This window comes from Lissotriton helveticus, chromosome 12 (assembly GCF_964261635.1).
Source record: "Lissotriton helveticus chromosome 12, aLisHel1.1, whole genome shotgun sequence".
Taxonomy (NCBI): Eukaryota; Metazoa; Chordata; class Amphibia; order Caudata; family Salamandridae; genus Lissotriton; species Lissotriton helveticus.
The window spans coordinates 603,310,786-603,335,053 of record NC_136073.1 but is presented as its reverse complement, the minus strand read 5'-3'; the positions used below and the strand labels follow the sequence as shown (position 1 = coordinate 603,335,053).

The 24,268-nt window shown below is 41.6% G+C and overlaps 1 protein-coding gene across 1 annotated transcript in view; it reads left to right on the top strand.

Moving 5' to 3' along the window:
* The window catches only part of LOC144798401 (NACHT, LRR and PYD domains-containing protein 3-like), a 546,600-nt gene that overhangs the window by 72,926 nt on the left and 449,406 nt on the right, over positions 1–24,268 (top strand). Inside the window, exon 2 of the mRNA XM_078669258.1 lies at positions 8,194–8,261. Within this exon, the coding sequence (XP_078525384.1) occupies positions 8,237–8,261 (25 nt within the window). The 5' untranslated portion in view covers positions 8,194–8,236. The remainder of the gene's footprint in view (positions 1–8,193; positions 8,262–24,268) is intronic.

The following is a 24,268-nucleotide window of genomic DNA, read 5'->3' as shown; positions in this document are numbered from 1 at the left end:
AGGGCCACTCCGACCAGTGATCTACTGTTCTGAGCCCAGTCCAATATTGCTATTATTCTACGATGGGCTAGGGCTAAGGTTAACTCATTCAATCGTGCAAACCAAACGGAGTTTGGAAGGTTAGTAGTAGGTGTAGGTTCATTTATGGAGGGCGATCTGCAGGTAGGGTCTGTATGCATGAAAAGGTTCTCAGGTTGCATGGGGATATCATCATTAGGGATCGGAGTGGTACGTTGAAGGAGATTTGTTGTGAGGTCCAAGTCGGTGTGTGGACTTGCTCTAAACCCTGCCTGCTCCAAGGGTATAATTTTTTTTCCTCCACCCATTGTAGCAGGTTAGATACTGCACATTTAGAAAAAATCTTTCCTGTGACGTCCAACAGGGTAATCTGCCTATAACTGCTAGGAATGTTTGAAGGGCCTTTTTTTATGTAGCAGCAAAATGATACTGCCTCTCCAAGAGCTAGGGACCATTCCTGTAAAATAACAGTAACATAAGAGAGCCACTAGGTAATATTCCCATAGGAGCAGAGTTTACTTTTTGATATTAATGTGAATTTGATCTGGACCTCTTACCCCATTATTCCTGGCAGCCTTAAGATAATGTAGCACCTCCTGTCTAGGAGGGGAAAAGGGCGAACATCTTCCAAGTGATATTTCACCTAGGGACACAGTAACATTGTTGTTATCCATCTTAATATTCAAAGCATAGCTAGAAGTTATATATTTTTGCCATTCCGTGCTAGTGATATCATTTATCATGGGTTTAGATAAAGAGCCACTATTCTCCCCTATAATTTTCTAGAAGGCTTTTTGATTTTTACATTTCATGCTTCAGTTATTTTTACCTAGATGTTATCGGAGATAGATCCTTTTGGAATTCTTTCCCACCTAGTTCTTTTCAAATGTAAGATCTACTTATTATGCTGTTTGGAGTAAAAAGTATATTGCCTTCTTTGTAGGTGATTTATAAGCTGATTAAAGACAAACAATATATTGAAATGTGTTGACTGACCTAGGAGTTTTATAGATGGGGTGACTATCAATTTAGGGTTGCTCTCACAAATCTTTCCTTTTGCACCTCAGATAAATCAACTGGTAACCTACCTAATGGAGAAAGGGTTTCAGTAATCTTCTTTAATTCTACTGATAGCAACTGCTATTCTTCCTTACTCTGTAATATCTTCCCATTCACAGCACTGAATAACACGTCATCATCATCAGGGATCTGCCCTGAGTGTGCGTTATTAGGTTTCTCATTGATCGTAAGGAGTAAGATCTTATGATCACTCAAATTGCTATTTTTCACTTTTAAATCTGATAAATAGGGAAAAACAATTAACGTAGTTGATGTTGCTGTGACATGGGTGGTATAAACTAGAATATCACTCTGTAATCTCGCATTAAGGATAATTAAATCTTGTTCCCTGAATGCCTCGAGGAGCAGAGTTTCTGTTTTATTAGCCCGAAAGCAGAGGACACAGTAGCGGGAATATTAACAGTCTCTTCCCATTCTTTGTCAGCAAACAAGGCAAGTAAATAATTGGAGACAGTGGCTTTAAGATCTCCCATTATTAGGACCCTTGAAATAATTTCTTTCAACATGATCATATTGCAAAAATAAAAGAACTCGCTTAGCAAGTGATTATTTTCATGACCAGGCAAAATATGAATATAGACAAAAGGAAAAGGAAAAACAGAGCAGTGACCTGAGTTCTGCTTTGAGTTACAATGCAATGTAATACATTTGACTGATGGAAATTGACCTGCTATAACCAAATACAATTGGAACATAATGTGGCTAAACACCATTAGCATGGCCCTCTTTGACTTAGTGGTCGGGCAGCTAATCACATAACAATGTTCAACCTCTAAAGCAACTAGTGCCCATGTTTCTCGTAGCCAAATACCACAGGTAATGCATCAAAATATTGGGTTTTCCCCAAGTAATTCCAGCAACCAGCAATGTTCCATGACACAATTTTAAGGGATAGGGTTGTACCACTAAAACCCCTGATTCAACACATTTGGAGCTGCAACTTTTTCACTACTTAGTAGACCTGCTAACGCGGCCTATTGAGATACATAATCAATTTTTTTTGGCTTCACAATGGATTTATAATCATTAAATGAAACCACCCTGGAGCCATCCTTGCAAGAAACTGCGGTTAATTTCACATTAATGGCCATATTCTCCTGGGAAACAGTACATTCATCAATGGGATCATAGATTTGGCAAATCATTTTTTCCAACACATAAACGTACCTATTTTTAAAAGGTGAGGGTCCAATATCAATTCCTTGTGACATACAAAACTCACAATTTTGCATTATCAGGTTCACAATAAGTGGCGACCTAAATATAACCCTTATTTTCTTTTCTACTTGTGTGTCTAATAATACCACCAAATCAAGATCGCTTTTCCTTACCAATTTTAGTTAGTCTACCTAGGCTAAGAGATTCAACAAAAAATATCGATTTGAAAAGACAGAATTATCCTCAAATAAGAAAAAAAAAAGATATTATTTCCTCCTTCCTCCTTTGCATTTTTGTCTGGTGCGCTTGAAGGTCTTGAGGGCCATTTTCCTGAGTGTCGGACAGTTGACAAGGCACAAATGCAGATGAGGTCAAGTTAAATACAACCAATGAGGCTAATATTTCCTTTATAGAGTCTTTCAAGGCCCAATACGAGTGATCATTTGGAATAAAGTTCTTCAGACCAAGGGGCATCTTCCAGCCTGTTTATCAAGGATAATATATTTTACAATCAAAAGTTCCAGCTCCTTTGGAGGTAATGTCCTCCTTGCCCTTTTTTTTCATAACTCTTTTTTATTAAACATATTAATTTAATTTACACACTTCACACAGCCAAAAGAAGGGATATGCATCATTTCTCCAGGTATTATACAAATCTCACCATTGTCAATTATGTTATTTTGCCACTTTATTGTCTAACAATTTCTCAATTATGAGGAGAGGATGGGGGAGGGCAAAAGAGGCGGAGTACAGATATTGCCTATATATACATTCCACTTTTCCCATATTTGCATCAATTCTTTCGGGTATCCTCTTGATACATATACTCTTTTTTCACAGAACATGCACCAGTCCATGTCTGCTTTCCATGCCTTCAGTGTTGGTACTTCCCTCAATCCCCAAAGCCTGGTAATATTTCTTTTGGCAAGTGTGGCAAGTGTGGCTCACTGGTTAGAGGAGGCAGACCCTGATGCAGAGGTCAGGCCCGGGACCAGGGTTCAATTCCCGACGCGGCAGGGTCTTGAGCTCAAAATGTTCCCGGACTCGATAATTCTCGCCTCGGTGCCTACTCGAATCATGGGTTCACACTCTGCAACTCTGGGCAATAGCTTGCTTAATCTCCACTACGGCCCAACTGTGATGGGATGCCTGGTCTTCACCTTGGGGATGCCCAGTAGGGGTTATCTTGCAGGGAAAGCCAGGACGGGTTCCCAAAGCAAGCGCTAAGAGACCTGTCGGTGATTTGGCGCTATATAAATTGAAATTAACATAACATCTGGGCCAGTGTCACCCATATTATTTCTTTGTAACCCGGATCTGGTGGCTCAGTGGACTAATGCGTCTACTGCGGGGGCCTGTGTTCGACCTCATGGTCACAGGTTCAAATCCCGGCTGGTCCACTTAGCCTTTCATCAACATGTTATGTTATGTTATGTTGTACTTAGATCCGTTGGTTCCCAGATATTTAGCAGGCAGCGTTTGGCCTCTGGGGACAGCTTCTTTCGCAGGGTGTCTTCCATAATGCTGTGATTTTCTATCCAATATCTATTGACATAGTTGCACTCCCAAACGAAGTGGAAAAATGTGCCCTCACTTCCACAACCTTGCCTACAGTCTGAGTCTATCTTGTAGCCCATTTTGACCACAGCTGGCCCCAAATGGTAAGTTCAATGTAATATTTTCAGTTGTATCAATTTGAGTCTGGACGAGATGGCGACTTCCCTGGGTGAGGCCTGCGCCTCCATCCAATCCTCCTTTTCCAGGTCCCCCAAATCCATTTCCCAATTACTACGGGGTAGGGCCAGGGGGTCGAGAGTGTGATTAATCAATTTACAATAGGTCAGTGATATTGCCTTTATAGGCATAAATTCGTCCAGAAGTCCTATCTTCCAATGGCGAGGCCTCAGGAAGTGTCTCCCCTGCCTGACATTTGTCTGTAGGACGTGTTGCACTTGTAGGTATCTGAATCTCTTTGAGTTGGCCAACTCATATTCTAGCTGTAGTTAGGAAAATGTTACTACAACAGAACTTGTGAAGTCCCATAGAATCCCAGGTTCTGGTGTTAACCTGGGCTTCTATGGGAATTCACAAGGGCATATTATCAAGCCCATTATCGCCATTTTAGCGGCAGTTTCCTGCCGATAAAAGCGGCGATAATGTATCGCCCTTTCTTGATAATATGGCCCTGTATTAGTGGCAATTAAGTTTCTCCCCATAAGCAGGGCTGAAACAGTTTAGCATGCACAGATTTTTTTGGGGCCCTGAAGTGAGGAAAACTCGTAAACGCTGTTGTGCTCACTTGCACACCACTGTGATGTTGCAGAATCACTAGAAAAACTTCTCTTAGATTAATCAGTGTTTACAGGAATGGAAAAAAATAAAAGCAAAAAAAGTTCTTTGTGCATTAATAGCATATTACATATACAATATTTACTTGCAATTAAACATAAAATACAGCAAAGCAATTACTGGTTTTCATTTTGTATATAAACTTCATAACCCATTTTATATATTTTGTGCACAGTATTTTACTCGCAGTAGTCACTTACTTGTTAATAATACTGATACGTTATGTTATATTAATTTGTATAGCGCACTAATCCCCCGAAAGCATATCCAGGTGCTTGGGCAGATGTGTAGGTGTGTGGTCCCCAAGGTGCTTATACAAAGAGCCAGGTCTTCAGCTTCTTGCAGAAATCGGAAAGTGAGGAGGAGGCCCTGGTGTTTTGAAGAATGTAGTTCCATGTCTTGGCTGCAATGTTGGAAATTACAGCTTTGGATAAAATGGAACATTAGGGAGTCACATTACTACTCACAGATAAACTACAAACAAAATTGGATGCTTTAGAGAAGTCTCAATCCAAAACTGCAGGATTGGAAAAGCATTTATGGGTGTGCAAGAAGAGTCGAGTAATTTTATGGCACAATTTAAATTTTGAAGAAGGGTTAATAAATGGTGCAAAGTTTAAAGTTATTGATTGCATTAAGTTTCAAAATAGAAATGAAATTGAGTACTTGGCTATAAAGTTTTATCAGATTGATGGCTTGAATGAGCTTGGCCAATGGGTTGTATGTTTTTGCTAGTGAAAGACTTATATGTACGGCGTCAACAGTTCCCACTGTCTTTAGTGAATACTGTCACTGTCCATAAATTACAAGGTTTCAGTGTAGATGCAGCTTTTGTTATTATTCAAAGTACTGTATTTAAAGAAGGAATGTCATATGTAGCGTAGTCGAGCATTAGATCATTGTTCTGTTTGTTTTTGATGATAAGAAAGTTAGTGCTGATGCAAGCTGTGTAAGAGAATACAATTGGTTAAGAAGTGTATACTCTCCTCATTTAGGCCCATACCCTGTTTATGAGAAACTCATAATTTGTCCAAAGCAAAAGATTACAAAACAGTGTACAAATGCAGAAGATATCACAGAACACAAGGACAAAGTAGAATCTGTTAAGAAGAGACAAAATATTGTAAGTTACCAGGTGGAAAACAGTTCAGGTGTCAATTGCTATGCAAATGTTGTTCTCAATGTACTGTTTCATTTACTGAATCTAGTCAACCAAATTCAACAAAAACCAGATAAGAGATTGTGTTTTTCACTGTATCACTTGTTCCAACGTTTACTGACTGAGAAAGCTGTGATACATTCTGCTTCAGGCATTCGAGATCTTTTAGATATATGTAGCGGATAAGTAATGCTTACTCTCAACAGTCAACAAAACGCACAAGAATTTGTTATGGTTATGTTTGGAGTTATAGAAGTAAATGTAAATATTGATGATTTATTCAGACTGAGTTACTCATGGAACCATGACTGTAAAGATTGTGATGATTTATCTACCACTCAAAACAACTCTGAGCGTTTTCTTTATTTACCATTACCTGAATCCAAAACTGTGCCTTTTGAGAAATTGTTGAAGAAGACTTACCAAAATATGACCTGCCCAAACTGCAGATCAGATGTTATGTCTACTTTACACGTAAGAAAATTGAAAAAATACCTTATAGTAATAAGACGACAATGCAGAGCAGATGGTTCCAAATTGGAGACTCAAATTACAAACAGCAAAGCTGGACATATATCTATTTCGGGAAGAACTTTTACTACTTCTGCTATCATCTTTCATGAAGGAATTAATACAAACTCTGAACACTACACTGTATATTAAAGAGTGAAACTGGATGGATGGATTGCAATGTCAAAAACCTTAAATTCAAACCCATGCTTCCTTTCAAACTACCAGACTTTTGTTTCTTCAACCGAAGTACTAAGGAGGAATTCTGGATAAAATAGTCGTATTCAGTGTTTTCAAACATTTTACATCAGTCTTTTAGACATTAATTGGCCTATTGGGGTAGTGTCTTTAAAAGCGTCTTCAAAATTTAACAATCCTTTTATTTTCCACAAATGAGTTAATACCACATCTAAATAAAACACTGTCTACTTAAAGTCTGAAACAGAATGGACATAATCCAATTACAGCAGCCTTAAATTGAAAGCAAAAACTGCCTTTGTAACTAAAAAAATATTCCTTTTGTTTCATCAACCAAACCTCCGTGTGCTATTTGTGGAAAAAACTGCAGTATGGGATTTTGTCTATATGGATCATTAGCATTTTAAATATTGCTTGGCCTTCCAGGCGTAATGTTTTTAAAAGGATCCCCAAAATTGAAGAGTACATTATATTTATAAGTAATATTGTATCAGATATAATAATTTAAGAAATATTTTAACATAGGTTTGTTTAGATTATTGTTGTAACTCCATAAAAAGCTACTGATTAATACATTCTAGTGAGTGTAATGGATAGTGTCCCAAAATTGTAGTGATCTACTGTGCAGCTTTGGGTTTTTTTAACAGTCCATTTTTTTGTTTTTTTACCCCTGTTTGAGGATGATGCTTCATACAGACCAGCGTTTATGGTGAATAAGTATTTAAGCTGACAACAGTAAAAAGGGGAAAATTACATATTTACTATATTGTAATACAGTGTTACAGTATAACTAACACATATTGTTATATTTCTGTAATTCTGAAGATTAAAAATAATACAAGCCGCTCCCAGCAGGCAGGGTATTAATTCCATAAATTAAGAAGTCCTTCTGCAATAGGCGTTGCCTAAATTTACTCAGTCCTAAATCAGACATAACTAATGCATAACACTTCCATTTTGCACAATCCAATCCACAAAGTCTAATTTCCCTACTAAAAATCCCTACAGTTGCATCTTAATAGGTGTCAGAAATGATATCTCAAGTAGTTCTGATAGACTGAGGATCAGTGAGTGATAAGGCAATCTTAGCATGCTGTAATGATTAGTGAGTTATAAATATAATCTGGACATGCATTAGGATTATTGTGTGTAGCAGTGCAACAGAACATTTCCATTGATTATGGTGCACATCTGGCACAGTAAACATGGAAGTGAAAGTGCAAATCTTTCCTCTACTCAGAATTGTGAGTGCAAAACCGGATCTGCACAACGATTTGGTAAGTGATGGGGCAAATGTGAGCATACACTAGGTATGAATGCGTTTTTTGGGCAAATCTAAACATGTATTTAGGATTTAATGAGCAACAGTACCAATCTGAGCATAATGCTAATGAATAATGGATTATTGGACAAATCTGAACATACAAAACAGTGGTAATTTGTCACATATGGTCATTATTTACAGGATTCGCGCCCACCTATTATATAAGGCTCACTCTATGTTGAGGATGACAGTACCTGGAATTTTGATAACATTGTCACTACTGCTACCTGAGGCCTCAGCCTGTGAGATACGGGTAACGTCTCTCATACAGTAGGACTTTCTGGCCATAATTCCTTCATTCACGTGTGCAGTCACACATTGTTCTAGGAATGCATTAAAAAAAGCGTTTGCTAGTCTTACTGTGCTCTGTATAATGTGAAATCATCTTGTTTTTCAGACTCTGCAAATGCTTCACTGAGACAGCACCTTGAGGAGGAGAAATGGCTTTCGCAGATACGACTGAAAGTAAGGGAATATGTGCCGTCATTAGTAGTTTAAAAGTTGCTATGAAGGTTTTGTTGAATGCTACTACTACTATTCCTTTTTTAGGGCTCGCACTGCGACGCAATCACGAAAGCGTTTGTCGCAATGGAGTCCTATTGTAGTCAGTTTTGCTTTCAAGGACTAACGAGGTTTGGGACAACAGACTGGCACGCGCACACACGCAGCCTGCCGGAATCGGATCAGGTCGCGCACGTGAACACGCGCTCCGATTCTGGCAGGCTGTTCACAACACATGCACACGCAGGCAGGCACACACAACACACACACACAGACAGACGCACACACACAACAGACAGATGCACGCACACACACTCCCCCCCCTCACCCGGCTCTTTCAGCGTGTTCCGTGTCTCCTCCACAGCGCTGGTCTTCACCCGGACCCCCTCCTGGGACCCGGGACTTCAGATGCCGCACTCCGCTTTGGCGCCGGGGCTCGGGGCACACATGCGCGGGCAGCCCCCGCCCTCTCACTCAGCCCGGGCTGCTTTCGGTTTTGGTTCCGTGTTGCTGGTTTAAGTCTTGTAATTAAAAAGTGATTGGACCCAAACAGGTCTGACGTGTCCCCTCTGGAAGCAGAGCGTGCTGTGGAACAAAGCCCCTTTGACACGAGTTAGGAGTTCAGTCCTAGATTTAGAGAGGGGGCGCGCTGAGAGACGGTCTCCGCGAACAAGCGTGACATTCCTGGCCCGAGATCTTTGAGCTACCGGCGGGGCCTCGAGAGGTCTCACTTGTATGCCTCGGTGCACAAGTATTCGTGAAAATCATGGTGCACAGCATTAGGAGGCCAGACGAGAGGTGTTCTAGAAGGGACGTGGTTGGTGCAAGCTTCCTAACCCTGGCCCTCTCCCCATGTGCGTTCTCACGTTAGGCAAGCTAATGGCCTCTCTGCTGAGACTAGCAACAGACATTGGTTACGTCAGTTTTACACTCGTGCAAATTAAGTACATTCATTAGTATTGAGCAGTCCCTTCCAGGGGCTGTCGCTTTCCTCCCTGCAGGGTGAACCCATGCCAGGTTTTCCGGATATCCACATGGAATACATTTACTTGCAAAAATATCAATCGGGAGCCATTTACGTAGTGGCAATCGTGAAAATGTGGCATGGTTGCGATTCTCCTGGACCAAGGTTGGGCACCTGTGTGCCGAGAGTTCACCCTAGAGAGGGGAGGGCTATGCCTGAGTACAGAGTGGCATACATTTTGTGTCCTAAATATCGTTTGGAAAAATAGCGGGCCACCGAAATCAATAATAGAAAATGTACACCCAGTGGAATGCTGTTTGTGTTTATGACGTTGGTGTCAGCCAAATCGCTTCATAGAATATTCGGACAGAGAAGCCAGGTACTGGGAGAGGCAAGATGGCAGTCTGACTCTAGACCGCGCTGCAGCAATACACCCGAGCTCCGCTACCACCAGAGGAATGTAACAATCTGTTACTATCGGCTTTCTGTTACACCTTCTGATAAGAAACCTGCTTGTGCGCAACAGAGTTAGAGCGTCTTAAACAACATAGAGCTCCTAAAAAAAAGAGAAATGAACTTTATGGAATCGCTTCAACCAGAAGATCATCATCTTATATCGTTATACACGCTGTTCGGCTGGGCAGCGTTTAAGATTCTCACCTCCTCGCCATCGAGCTGCTCCTGTTGCTCCCGCGATACGTTTCATCCGATCATTCGAAGTGATTGTTCAGGGGAGGCTCTCGAGATAGCACACCAAAAGTGTTCTGCTGCCGGGACCCTTCATCTCCCCGAGCCTTTCATCATGCCGCCTAAGACAGTATCAGCGGCCTCGGCCGCCGCAGCGAGAGCCAGAATTGCCAAAGCGGCGAGAACCCTCCGTGAAGAGACTGAACGTTAGCAGCGGAGTGAGCAGCTGCAGAATGGAGGCGGGCCAGTGAATGCATCCTCCTCCACGGGAAAGGCGAAGTCGAAGGGAAAGCTGCACCAAGCTTCTGTGACGGATTCTCCAAGACAGGAGGTATTGGCCTCGAGGAGAAAATTAAACAAACACAGCGCTCAATCCTCGGCCACCCCCGGCAATACTGTGTTGGATCTGTTAAAGAAAAAACAAGGAATGCAGAATAATAAGTCACAAACTTCAGTTTTAAGCCCACAGTCACAAGATTTGGATGCTGGAGCCTCAGGCAGTGGGGCTGACTCTCCAGACCAACAAGCGATTAATGCCCAGATTCTCGCTGCAGGATCAATAAATGAAATAATTGACCTAGCTGATATCCAGACTCCAATTTCGCCCAGAACTGTAAGTACTGCTATCACTGGGGGGTCTGGTGAGTTTGAAAAGACGGCTGAGGCTATGGAGAATGACGACCAATGTTTAGAGGGGCACTGTATGTCTTTCTCTGGAGCAGGCGAAAATATAATGGGGGTGGAGCAACTGAATGAGGTTAACATCCCTGCTATTCCCTCTAACGAGGGCTTATATCAAAGTACATCTGATACTCCTTGAGCAACACCTGTTGTAGTGACCTCGGGATCTGTAATAAATGTGATAAATGACCCGCCGGCTCAGCTGCTGCCAGAAATCGTTAATAGTCACACTGGATCCAGCAAATCTATTCAAGATCTAAGAGCTGTGACTTCAATGGATAATTTAATACCTGAGGGGGATAAAGAAATAAGTGATTTCTACTCTTTTTCTGATGAGACAGGGGCTGATGCAGAGGTAGAATGGTCGGATGAAACCGAGTTCGATGGTGAGTCTTTGTCTGGCACCTCAGATGATAGCAGTGTTGAAGAGAGCATGAAACTGAACACTGTTAGATCGAAATCAATCTTGTCATCTAGATGTAAACATCGTGGTGTAGGGGGGTCAGCTGAGGGCCACTCTATGCCTAACCAGCCTCTTTCTGCCACTCAAGGACCAGATAATGCTAATAGTTCTGAGTTTCCTTCGACAGCCGTTGAGACAATCCTACAGGCCATTGCAGCTCATAGGGAAGAGACAGCACTCGACAGCAGGAGATCAGAAGCTGCTCTCCGCAAAATGCAAGGGGTGGTCAGAAAACTTTCAAAGACTTGTAATTCATTTGGAGAGAGAGTCACGGAGATTGAAGCAAGGGTACTATCTAATGAGAATGAGGCTACAATAAACTCAGAGAAGATCAAGCTACAAGAAGCAGAGCTAACTGATATCAAATAGAAGCTTGAAGATTTTGAAAATCGTCAACGCAAAAATAATTTACGCATACTAGGAGTTCCCGAGAAAATGGAGGGGGAAAATGTGCGTGCTTTTGTGGTGAGGTTGTTTAAGGAGTCGCTGCCTGAATTGACAAACTGGAACTGGGACGCTGAAATTCAACGAGCTCACCGGATGCCATTCAACCCACCACCTAAACCTGGAATCTACCCACGAGCGATACTGGTGTATTTTGGAAACTTTTTGTTAAGACAGACAGTTGCTGAGAAAGCCAGACCAGATCATAGAATTACTTTTAATGACTTCTCATACTTCACGCGACCAGACTTTTGCCATGCCACGGTCGAAAGGCGCTGGTGCTTACGGTCATTAATTAAGCCTTTTCAGGATAAAGGAGCCCAGGCCTTCTTGAATTATCCTGCATGGTTAAAAGTGGTCCGCGGTGGCCAGATAAAATTCTTTTTTTCCGAGATAAAAGCAAAAGCCTTTCTGGATGAGATATAGCAAGATGGAGTAATTAACATATGGACTGATCGTACTGGTTAATTAGAAAGAAAGGCGTTGACTGAATGAATCAGTGGAGGTGCATTGAAAGTAATCAGATGGTTATGGTTGCATTATAATGAGTACTTTAGATTTACTATTTTATAATTAGTAACTCTCTGTTGGCTCATTTTTCTAGGTTAGTCTTTCTTTCATATCTTAAGGTGGTAGCTTGGGTGTCTTACTGCTTTTCATCACCCAGACTCTTATGGAGTCTGTTTGCCTGTGTTTTGGGGGGGTGCTGTGGGGTGGTTTGGGGTGTTGGGGGCGGGGTAGGGGAGGTAAAATCTCAAATTTCAAAAAAGAACCAGTTCTCTTATCAAGAGTCATATTGTTTTGTTGCCTTTTTTTATTACTCTCTCAAATAAAACAAAGTTAAAGAGAAAGAAGCTTCAATATCACAATAAACAGGAAGTTAGGAAGGCTGCCGGGTTAAAATGCTTTATAAAGCAATGGGTAGGCTGAATATTCAAACCTGGAATGTTGGAGGTTTATTAACTGCAGATAAACGATATCGACTGGGAGAATTAATTAGCCGAAATCCCGTTGATATTTTATGCCTCCAGGAGACGCATCTACCATGGGCCAAAAGATCAATGTTGAGAGTAAAGGGATATAATCTGTTAGTAACATCTACACAAACATCGAACATAAGGGGTGTAGCGATCTTAGCTAAAACGTCTCTGGGCGAGGTATTACGTCAGCTTTCAGATCCATATGGTAGAAGGGCGATTGTGAAGCTTGTCCTTGGTATTACTATCTGTACTATCTATGGTTCTAACCAAGATGATCCCGCAATCTTTGAACATTTAGAGTCTGAGCTCGCTACATGGCAGGGCCCACTTATTATATGTGGTGATTTTAATATATCACTCGGGCTACAATCGAGTAAATATACAGGTCGCAAGCCGAAGGTTTACAGAGCTATTAAAAGACTGACAGATAGCTTTGGTCTTATTGACATATGGGATCACACGAAGCATCAGGATCCGGGGTTTACCTACTTCTCATGTCCTCATCAGAAACACGTGCAAATAGATTATATACTTGTCTCCAGTGATCTAGCCTCACAATCTGTAATTATTAAATGTCCAAAAATCATTTCAGACCACAATGCACTTATTCTTACAATTAATATCGAAGTCTCAAGTAGACAGCATAGGCCGTGGACGTTTGATCGCAAACTCTTGGCTAATAAGGATTATATTACCTTTATTAAAAACTGGACTGAAGAATTTTTTGATAACAATCGATTTAGTGCCTCAAGGAATGTAGTCTGGGACTGCTTTAAATCTGCTCTTAGGGGAGAAACAATTAGTTTTCAAAGTAGGGCTAGACAACAATCAAATAATTAATTTAATTTAAAGATAAAAGCCCTGGCCAAAGCAGAAGAAGAGCATACCACACAAATCTCGCAGGGCGGAGATGGTAAACATGCTTTGTATCAAGTGGCAGTGTTGAAATCCAAACTTAATTCGAGCCTTAGTCAGAAAGCAGCCGAAACATATAAAGCTCACAGGAAAGATGTTTATGAGATTGGCGAAAGGGTTGGAAAGCAGCTCGCACAACACACTAGACAAAAGAATGTTTATAATTATATTAGCTCTATACAAGACAGAGGTCAGACCTACACACAAATCCCAGATATTATCTACTCCTTTCAACAATATTATCAGAAACTATATACAGAGGATTTAACTACGAGCGAAAGAGAATCATGTTTATATATTAATAATCTTCTTGACAAACCTGAAGCTGGGAGAATATTAGATGAGGCATCTAGGGAGGATCTCGAAAAAGAAATTACATTGGCTGAGGTTATGGCAGCTCTGAATTTGTAATATGGCTAGGTGCACAGCTGGTGGTTTGTATTAAGTTTGATTGATTTTGTTGAAAAAGTTTTTTATGGGCGAGTTTTTTGAAATATTGGGTGCTCCTTGAGGTAGCGTAACCGTCCAAGTACGCTTGAATTGATAAGAATTGTTTGCACACACGTTGAAGTGAGTGTGTCCCTACTGTTGGGCACACCGTTTTGGGTCGTCTATCGCAACTGACTCCGTGAAGTTTATTCAAATGATGATCACACAAATTCTGTGAGTTTATCAGTATCCGAATCTTTTATTTTGTAGATATTTGATTTCATATCTTTATTTTAAATGTTTCAAAAGTTCATTTTACATGAGAAGCACAAAACGCTCCAATGCATTTCGGGCAACGCCCTTTTTCGAGGAGCTCTGTAGGTAAGAAAGTAATACGTTTCAGCTATATGAATCATAGAATGAGGTACATCATACAATTTCATAATCACAAACAGAACGTAAACAAAACATTGACCAGGTTAAGTGTCACGAACAAACGGTGTTTAGCCAAAAAACGATAAGTAAATTGCATCACGTTATGTATTCTATGGGGGTTTGAAAAACATACCGAGAATTCCTTGTCTGTGCAATGTGGAAAATGAGTTGAGGTTCAATCTGTTAGTGGGAGAAAACAGGGGATTAGGGCATTCAAAGGTGCGCGGTTGGTGGGTGCGTGAAAGTTGATTGTTGCAACTGTTGCAGTTATAACAAGGGCGGGTGCCGTTGTAAACAATGGTTTCCTTGGTTTCTCTTGGTAGAATTTCTTAGAAAAATTGCCAACAATAAACAAATAAAATGCCTCAAAGCGGACAAGGGCGGCGCTCTAGTTATAGTCAACACCAATATGACACACACCGTCATTTACACGCATCTACGTTTTAATTTCATCACTCATACAAGCACCACTAGCAGTAACATGGCCGCCACGATTAACACAGTTGACCCAGTCCCGTTTCTATGTCTATGACACCGCAAACTCCCGAGCCGCACCTGTGTTTAAAACTTCCCCTCACGGGTACACACAGTAATCCTTAACCTTCACAGACCCATTCGGGAACGATGTGAACCCACGACCTAAAACGGCTTTAAGCTTCTCATGAAGTAAGTAAAATTAACAGGCGCTGATAATCAACTTTCACGCACCCACCAACCGCGCACCTTTGAATGCCCTAATCCCCTGTTTTCTCCCACTAACAGATTGAACCTCAACTCATTTTCCACATTGCACAGACAAGGAATTCTCGGTATGTTTTTCAAACCCCCATAGAATACATAACGTGATGCAATTTATTTATCGTTTTTGGGCTAAACACCGTTTGTTTGTGACACTTAACCTGGTCAATGTTTTGTTTACGTTCTGTTTGTTATGGCAGCTCTTTCATCACTCTCATCTGGTAAAGCTGCTGGCCCTGACAAGATACCCCTAGACCTATATAAAATACTGAGCTGTCAACTCGGCCCTATACTTCATGATTTATTTTTAGGGATACAATGGAACGGGGTTCCCGCCGAATCATGGAACGAGACTAATATAATTGTCTTCCCTAAAAAAGGTAAATCCCCAGAGCAATTAACTTCTTATCGTCCCATTTCATTAATTAATTCGGACTCCAAATTATATGCTAAAGTGATGGCAGTTCGGCTTGGTGGGGTCATGGAGCACCTGGTCTCCCCGTCGCAACATGGTTTTGTCCCTGGCAAGAGCACCACTGACCATACACGTAGGGCTATTGCTTTATTTGATGCCATGTCTGTTACGGGGGGCCGGATGTCTATGATACTACTAGATGCCAAAAAGGCTTTTGATCGTGTCTCATGGAATTTCCTATGGGCGGTCTTGGCACGAAATAATTTTGGCCCCAAATTTATTAAGTCCATCAAATCTATGTATTTATCCCCTAGGGCAAAATTACAGATGATGGGTACAGAATCTGGTTGCATAAACATTTCTAGGGGCACCAGGCAAGGGTGCCCATGCTCACTTTTATTATTTGCACTTTATATAAACCCTTTAATCCTAAAGTTTTTGGATAACCAGGCAATCAAACCGGTTATCTGCGGTCAATTTGAGACAAAAGTATTGGCTTATGCCGATGATATTGCGATTATTACATCTGATCCGATGGAGGCTATGAATGAAGTAGAGAATTTGACACGCGAGTATGGTAATTACTCGGGATATTTCCTGAATAAGGGGAAGACAATTATATTATGTACGGACAATATTATCTTTTTGGATCAAAGGAGAGCCAGTAAGGCTACGTATTTGGGTGTCACTATCAGTCCTAATACCAAAACTATACCTAATCTAAACTTTGATCCACTCCTTGTTACTATTAAAAAAGACTTGGATCGTGTAAATAGTCTTCACCTATCGATTATAGGTAGAGGTAATTTTTTGAAAATGAATGTGTTACCCAGGTTTTTATATTTATTCTGAGCGATCCCTCTCACCATTGATGATAAGACACTAAAAACATTTAACTCTATTATGTCCAAATTCGTATGGCAGCAAGGCAAGATCAGGAGATCCCATAAACTTCTCTCATTACCACAGAATAGAGGCGGGCTAGCCATTCCTAATACCATTCTATATTATTGGGCTACATTCCTTCAACAAATGGCCCCAGTGGTTAGCGCCCCAGATAATTCTAACAATATAGATAGTAGCGTAATACCGTCAAAATATGAGCTGGTACTTGGGCAGAAAGCTAAGGGTCTTTTCCTGAAGCAAACAGACGCGATATATTATAAAAAAAATCACTAATTTGGAATTGTAACTAGTGCCTGGAGGGTTTGGTCTAAGGTCACTAAACACATGAATATTGGGAAAATCAATAGATATACACCTCTTTGGCACTCAAAGGTTACAGAGGGGCTTAATTTTGATGTCATATCTAGGAAATGGGAAATGTTGGGAATTAATACGGTTAATGATTTTTTGTGTAAAAAATTTCTAACTACTTTTTTTGATTTAAAGCTGAAGTATCATTTCTCTAATGGAGATTATCTTAAATTTGTACAGGTGTTTGCTAGGCTTAAAGCAAGAGAATCAACTATCTGTTTACTAAACATAGAAATTATCGATACAATGAACAGATCAACTAATAGAATTGGAATACCATATGACATCCTTTTGACCAAAATTCAAGATGATTTGGAAAAAACGGAAACAAGTTGGGCTGTTAAATTAGGAAATCCCAATATAGATATTGATAGATGCTTAGAACTGACTCACAGCCTTCTCATATCAAGTAATCTTCAGGCACAGCTTTTCAAAACTGTATTCAGTCTTTATTATACTCCCTCCAAATTATTTGAATGGGGTAAAAGGGAAAATGATCTATGTCCCAGATGTCTACAAGGACCAGCTACTCTTATCCATATGTTTAGCAACTGTAATGAGCTTGCTTTAATCAAAAGCATGATATCTGACTTTTGGGAAGAGTTTTTGGGACATAAAATCCCTGAGTCTGAGACACTGTACGTACTGGGGTATGATAACTCTCTGAATCTTTCGAGATCTGAAGAAAGAATGGCATTTATTGGTACAGCTGTATTAAGAATTATTTTGTCCGCACGTTGGAAGGATGCTTATCCGCCTAGCTTCCAGATGTGGTTGGCTCGATTTCTAGCCGTCTTTAGTTATGAAACTGCCATATACGCTACAAGGGGTTTTAAGGCAAGGAAAATGGGCGAGGCGATCTGGCTTCCAGTTACCAAGTGGAAAGCTGGTATTAATCCAATTACTAATATTAGTAACCCGAGCTGAGTCACTAAATGATCTAAACCGACATTGTTCTGTGTAATAATTAATCTATTATTCAAGCAATGCTAATATTCTGTATCACCCTATAATAATCCTGTCTAGTTCTACCTCTCGTCTATTAGTATCCATGTACAGTACTTTATCGTTATGTTTTGACCGTTTGTAATTCTACATTTTATGTTATGGCTCTGGTTTTTGTACTGGTTCAAATAAAAATAAAATAAAAAAAGAGAAGCCAGGTACTGCTTGCTGCTGCTGGCGGGTTAGGAGCAGATAAAACTATACACAGTAAAGACACCAGGGGGCGCTCAGGTGACAAGTTTCCAAAGTGCATTTTCACAATTCCTAGCATGCCCTTTAGCCCTGCTTGATTAACAACTCGTCATGGGAGCTTATCATGCTCCAATAACAAGCCACCAACCTGCATTTCTGGTCTTCGCGAACATTCCCTGCTAAAGATCAATGAACTCTTTAACATTAGTTGCCCGGCGACCTCTGACCTTTGGAGACAGGGAGGCTGACGCTGAAAGAGTATTTCTTTCAGTCAGCTTGCCAACTGTTGTGGTGTGACACATCTGTGCTTTCTGCTGGCAATGTGCAACCAACATATGAGTGAATTCGGGAGCTCGGTGCACCACAAGCAGTCAGTTCGAATAAAGTGCTTTTTTCAGGTACGTGAACAATACAACGAAGCGCTTTATAATCAATCATTTTTTTTGTTGCAGTTTTATAAAGCACGACCTCGACCCTGAAGGTATTGGAGCGCTTTACACGAATACCAGTAAAATTACACAAGGACACATTCATTTGGTAGGGGGGGGAGGGGGGGAGAGGAGGGGGGTTAGGAGATTTGTTCAGAATCAGGGGGCCTTATTTATGAAGGCCCTGCGCTGCCGGTGCGTCACTTTTAACATGGGAAAAAGTGACGCACCGGTGGCGCAAGGCTTTCATAAATGAGGCCCAGGATGTTTAGCCGACGCGGAGGTCTCGAACCAAATTCCCCAGTTCCAAGGTCGGCAGCTCTGACCGTTATGCCACACTCTCTCCTCCAAGGGCAGTGTAAGTGTTTGCACTAGATAAAAGCAGGAGGAAGTGTTCTGGACTCTAGGGGCCTTATTTATGAAGGCCTTGCACCACCGGTGCGTCACTTTTTCCCATGTTAAAAGTGACGCACCGGCGGCGCAAGGCCTTCATAAATAAGGCCCTAGGCCTGTAACTCTGACCACGGTGGGGAAAATAGATAAAATGAACCAAAATAGCGCAAGTCACCCTCCTTGTTGATCACCTGTATATACATTTAAGGATGGCTCAAGCTCAGAATCACTTGATTCCCGCCTCACTTTTAAAACCCAGAGCACCAACAAAACATAAGCAGGTGATATCTACTCTCGATCCTAATAATAGTAGCCTTACCTTCCCACAAGAGGCTTTGATCCCCGACACCGCGACGCACGCCGTGCTCACCTGAGGGAGTTCCTGATTCCATCTTGGCCCACCTAAGAGGAGCCTCAGAGACACTGCCAGAGGGCTGAAGCACTCGGACAGTATCTCTCCGACCCTGAGAGAGCCACCCAGGTTGCCCCTTCAAGCTCCACCATATTTAAGACATGGGGGCATATTTACAAGTTAAGTGGTGAAGCGTGTCATTAAGCCAAGAAGGCCAACGACACGCTTCATCACTTTAGAAACGCAGGGGGCACCATATTTCCTAGAATATGGTGCAGCCCTGCATTTCCCCCTGCGCAGGTGCTAAATTTAGCTGCCTAGCGCCAACGTAGGATCCTTGCACCATAGTGCAAGGGTGCCTGTGTTGAGGGTAAGATTGTTTATGTGCAGGGAGGTCCCCCTTCTTGCACATAAACAATCTTTAAATGCAGTTTTCTAACTTCTACATAAAAGTTGCAAAACTGCATTTAAAAAGAAAAATGATTGTTTATTGCAGGAAGGGGCACCTTCCTGCTCATAAACAATCAATGGCGTTTTGCTGTTTCCATGTGTGCTGCACAAGGCAGCACACATGGAAACTTTAAAAACAAGGAGAAATTAAGCATTTCTTCTCTTTGCATCTGTTTAAGACCAGGATTTCCCTGGTCTTAATTCTGGTGCTGCCTCCTATTTATACTGCCCTTGAAAATAGGAGGCAGCGTCAAAATCAATTGGTGTTGCGGTGGAAAGCCCACCGCAACACCGCTTGCCCACCCCTTTCAGGCTAAATACAACGTGAGAGAGGGCCTTATTTACAAGGCAGTGTTAAGCAACGTTAAGTGGCATAACGCTGCCTTGTAAATAAGGTGAGGCCCCTTTCGCCATCACAACATCACTGAAAGTGAAGTTATGGTGGTGATAGGAGCTTATAAATATGCTCTCTATCATCAAATGCAAGCCAGTTGTGAACAGCGATCCTGCCTGTCTGGACAACGAAATGAACATCTTGGTGGCCACTATAACAAGAGGTATCAAACTTCTCTAGATGGAAAGTAAAGGAGGGTGCAACGGCTGTCTGCACATCAAGCTGCTAGAGGTGCACAAACTGCGGACACGGAAAGAGACAGAAGCTGCCCCTAGAGGGATGCTTTACATGTATACAAAAGGTTATCAGACCTCTTAATGAACACATTGAAACTTTTTTACATATCACCTGAAACCAGTGAGCTTGACCAAGGAATTACTACAAAGTGTGAATGCAGTATATTTATATCTATTAGGATAATTATAACAAGCATTTGCAATGCAATAGGTCTCGCATTTTAAAAAATTTGACCTATTGGTATTGTAAATAATAATAATAATAATAATAATAATAATAATAACACCTTTTGTAGAGCGCCTGGTTACACTAGGCAACAGTGTGTCCCCGCGCTTTAAAACTAATTACTAGAACAGAACCCAAGAGAAAAGGCCGCTGAAGGAAAGGGCGAAAAGATCTCAGAATTTCGGAAAAAGGTAGGTTTTCAATTAACGCCTAAAGTTTCCTTCAGATGGCTCCATCCGGAGCTCAATGGGGAGGTCATTCCACTGTTTGCTGGCCAAATATTTGAATGACCGGCCACCCATCCTTGCCCGCTGGATTCTGGGCACCTGAAAGAGCATACGGCCCTGAGATCGTAAGTAACGATTAGGGTAGTACTTAGTAAGTAATTTTTGCAGATAGACGGGCCTCTCTCATAAGCAATGCGATGGGTCATACACATGCTTTTAAATATGATGCGCTCCCGTATGGGGAGCCAGTGGAGTCGCACCAAGGCTTGTTTCCCTGAAGATCTTCTAGATAGGTTAAGAGCCAATCTAGCTGCTGCGTTTTGAACACACTGAAGCCTATGAAGGCCTTTCATACTCAGGCCTAAGTATAGAACGTTACTGTAGTCGAGGTGGGGCGTCACCAGAGTATGAATTAACGTTTTCCTGCTATTAGCAGGGAGCGAGTCCAGGGTCTTGCGTAAGGTCTTTAGGATCCCATAGCATTTACCTGCTATCCCTCTGGTGTGGTGATCAAAGGATAGAGTCTCGTCCAGTTTAACCCCTATGACAATGCCTTTGATCACTGCAGGTTTTTTAAACATAAATAAAATGCTTTGTCATTTACAATGCCAATAGCTCAAAATCTCGCAAATGCAAGACCTATTGCATTGCAAATGCTTCTTATATTTCACTCAACATAATGAAGGGAAGGGGAATTCTAATTGGTAAATAAAAATATAATTAGCACTGCCAGCTTATGTTGACTGCACTAGCTCTGCATGTGTGTTTTGGAATAGCACAACATAATTCTTTTTTTGTGTGCCATAATATTTCAGCCCATCTTTCACAAAATATACCCTTGTTGTCATATCCATAAGTTGTCCACCCATCTCTAAAGATGGTGGTAACTGGATCACTTCAGACACATAAAGATGTTGTTACATAAATACTGTGCTATGAGGCATTGTAACGGAAAATTTGGTTTACAGGACTTTTCAGGCATATTCCTTGTGCGCTGCAGTCCTAATAGGAACAGCTCCTCGTCAGTTAAAGTTTCTACTTTGATTCCCAATAACATAATCATAAAGTGTTTCCTGATTTTGTTTCTTCATTCTCCAGAGTATGCTAGTAATCCATCGCCTAAAGGCTATGAAAGGATTTGGGTAGTCTTGAAGGTAATCTAGATTAGCAGAGGTGAGCTGGTGATGAAAAAACACTGTAATGGCTGTCAAAGTCAAAAAGCTTTATTCGATTTCAAATTTGAAAATCATAAAAGCAAGCATAATTAGAATAAATTCATGAATTCCTTACTAAAATATATAGAATCCAGCAATAAAAAACATATAATGGAAGATATACACTTTAAAAAAGGATCAAATGTTAGTTTTAGATACATTATTCATATCCATATACCAGTTTATCATACAGAGATAAAGTTTTCATTTCTCTTATAGCACTGCTAATAAATAATGAGACGCAAAACACACAAGATGATGGACGGAATGTTGCACAATGGCAAAACATTCACCCCCAGTCACAGATCTGGGTACAATCCATCGTTATTTTGCTCACCAAGCCACCCCAGTACAGACATGGCCATATGCAAATCAGTCTTGACCCTGTGCCTCATGGGAACAGTCCAGCCCGAACTGCCAAGCCATGTCTTCCCTGGACCGGAATCAAGCATCCTAGGACCAGTTTCTGGCTATCAGCCGTCTTCAGCCAGGATAGCTTCACTCCAGTGGCTTAGTGAGCACGGGACCCACGTCTGGGCATACCCTTCCAACATAGGGTGAACAGCAAAACACACAAGATGATGGACGGAATGTTGCACAATGGCAAAACATTCACTCCCAGTCACAGATCTGGGTACAATCCATCGTTATTTTGCTCACCAAGCCACCCCAGTTCAGACATGGCCATATGCAAATCAGTCTTGACCCTGTGCCTCATCGGAACAGTCCAGCCCGAACTGCCAAGCCACGTCTTCCCTGGACCGGAATCAAGCATCCTAGGACCGGTTTCTGGCTATCAGCCATCTTCAGCAAGGATAGCTTGACTCCAGTGGCATAGTGAGCCAGGACCCACCTCTAGGCATACCCTTCCCACATAGGGTGAACAGCAAAACACAAAAGATAATGGACGGAATGTTGCACAATGGCAAAACATTCACCCCCAGTCACAGATCTGGGTACAATCCATCGTTATTTTGCTCACCAAGCCAACCCCGTTCAGACATGGCCATATGCAAATCAGTCTTGACCCTGTGCCTCATGGGAACTGTCCAGCCCGAACTGCCAAACCATGTCTTCCCTGAACCGGAATCAAGCATCCTAGGACCGGTTTCTGGCTATCAGCCGTCTTCAGCAAGGATAGCTTGACTCCAGTGGCTTAGTGAGCACGTGACCCACGTCTGGGCATAACTGTTAGGGGTGTTACAGTTCGTCTTGCATAATTCAGGTTGTTTATGGCAGTCTAAGCATTGTGAAAATTATTAAATGTTTAATTTCAAAACAAAGGGTTGATAACTTCAGTTTTATCCAGTAAATCTAGTTGAAGTGAAACTAGAGTGTTAGAATTGATTTTGACAATGTTTGTTGTGTAATTAAGTATTTAAAAGACTTCAGTGCTGAGAGGTTTAGACTGTAAGCCCCTTGAGGGCAGGGCTCGCGCAACTCCTCGTGGCTGGCTCTCGTGACAGGAGAGCATCTATAAATAGATGCCTTTCCCAACTGTCACTGCTTCGTCTCGAGTTGTTTTCCCTGATGAGCGCTTCTGACCGCGCTCAGCTGTGGAAGTCCTTTTGAGTATTCAGCCTGTGATTTGGTGACTCCCTAAACCTTTGAGCCTTCAGCTCTTTATTTTTCCCCGCTCTCCATCGCTTAGAATCGCCTTCCTGTTTCCAGCGTGGAGGCTCTGTTTCCCCCTCGGCGGACCCGGCTGAAACTGTCTACGCATTTCCTTTCCGTGCGCCTGCGGGCGCTTCATGCCTTTAGTCGACGTGTGTCTGCGCGGAGGCTTTTTAGAAACGAAGCTCCGCTCCTTCACCGGCAGGTCAGCTGGGGTTGCGCTTCTCCTTTTTCCTGATGCCTGAAGGCAGTCCAAAGCTCCCGTCCTCGTGTGTCAGCGCGGAAGCTGTTTGAATAACGAAGCTCCGCTCCTTCACCGGCTAGTTAGCTGGAAAAGAGCATTTTCCTTCCCTGATGCCAGAAGGCAGTTCGAGACTTCAGTCCTCGCAGAATTTGTACAAGGGACAGTAAGATTTTCTAATTTATTTCAATTTGGATATTTATGTCCTGAACTAATAAAAACAACAACTCTGCAAGTAATTGTTTTTAAAAGGGCAGAAGAAAAAGATTAGAGGTTTTTAAAGGCGCACAGTCTTGGCAAGACAACAAACCTTGGCAAGACAAGACAAATGTGTATAGAAGTTGAGCGCTTGGAGTTATTAGGAAGCTAGAGACATTGAGACTTGATTCTTAATATAAGAAGTAAACCTTGGCAAGGTCAAGGAAACTATTGTTCAATAGGTTATAAGGAGCTTCAATGTAATTAGAGAGAGTTTAACATATGAACACATACGAATTGTTTAAAAAAGTGACTGCTGGTGTTAATGTTGAGCAATCTGTAAAGTAGCTGTGGAGGAGAGTTGTTTTTTCCTTCTTATCATCCTACTGCAGT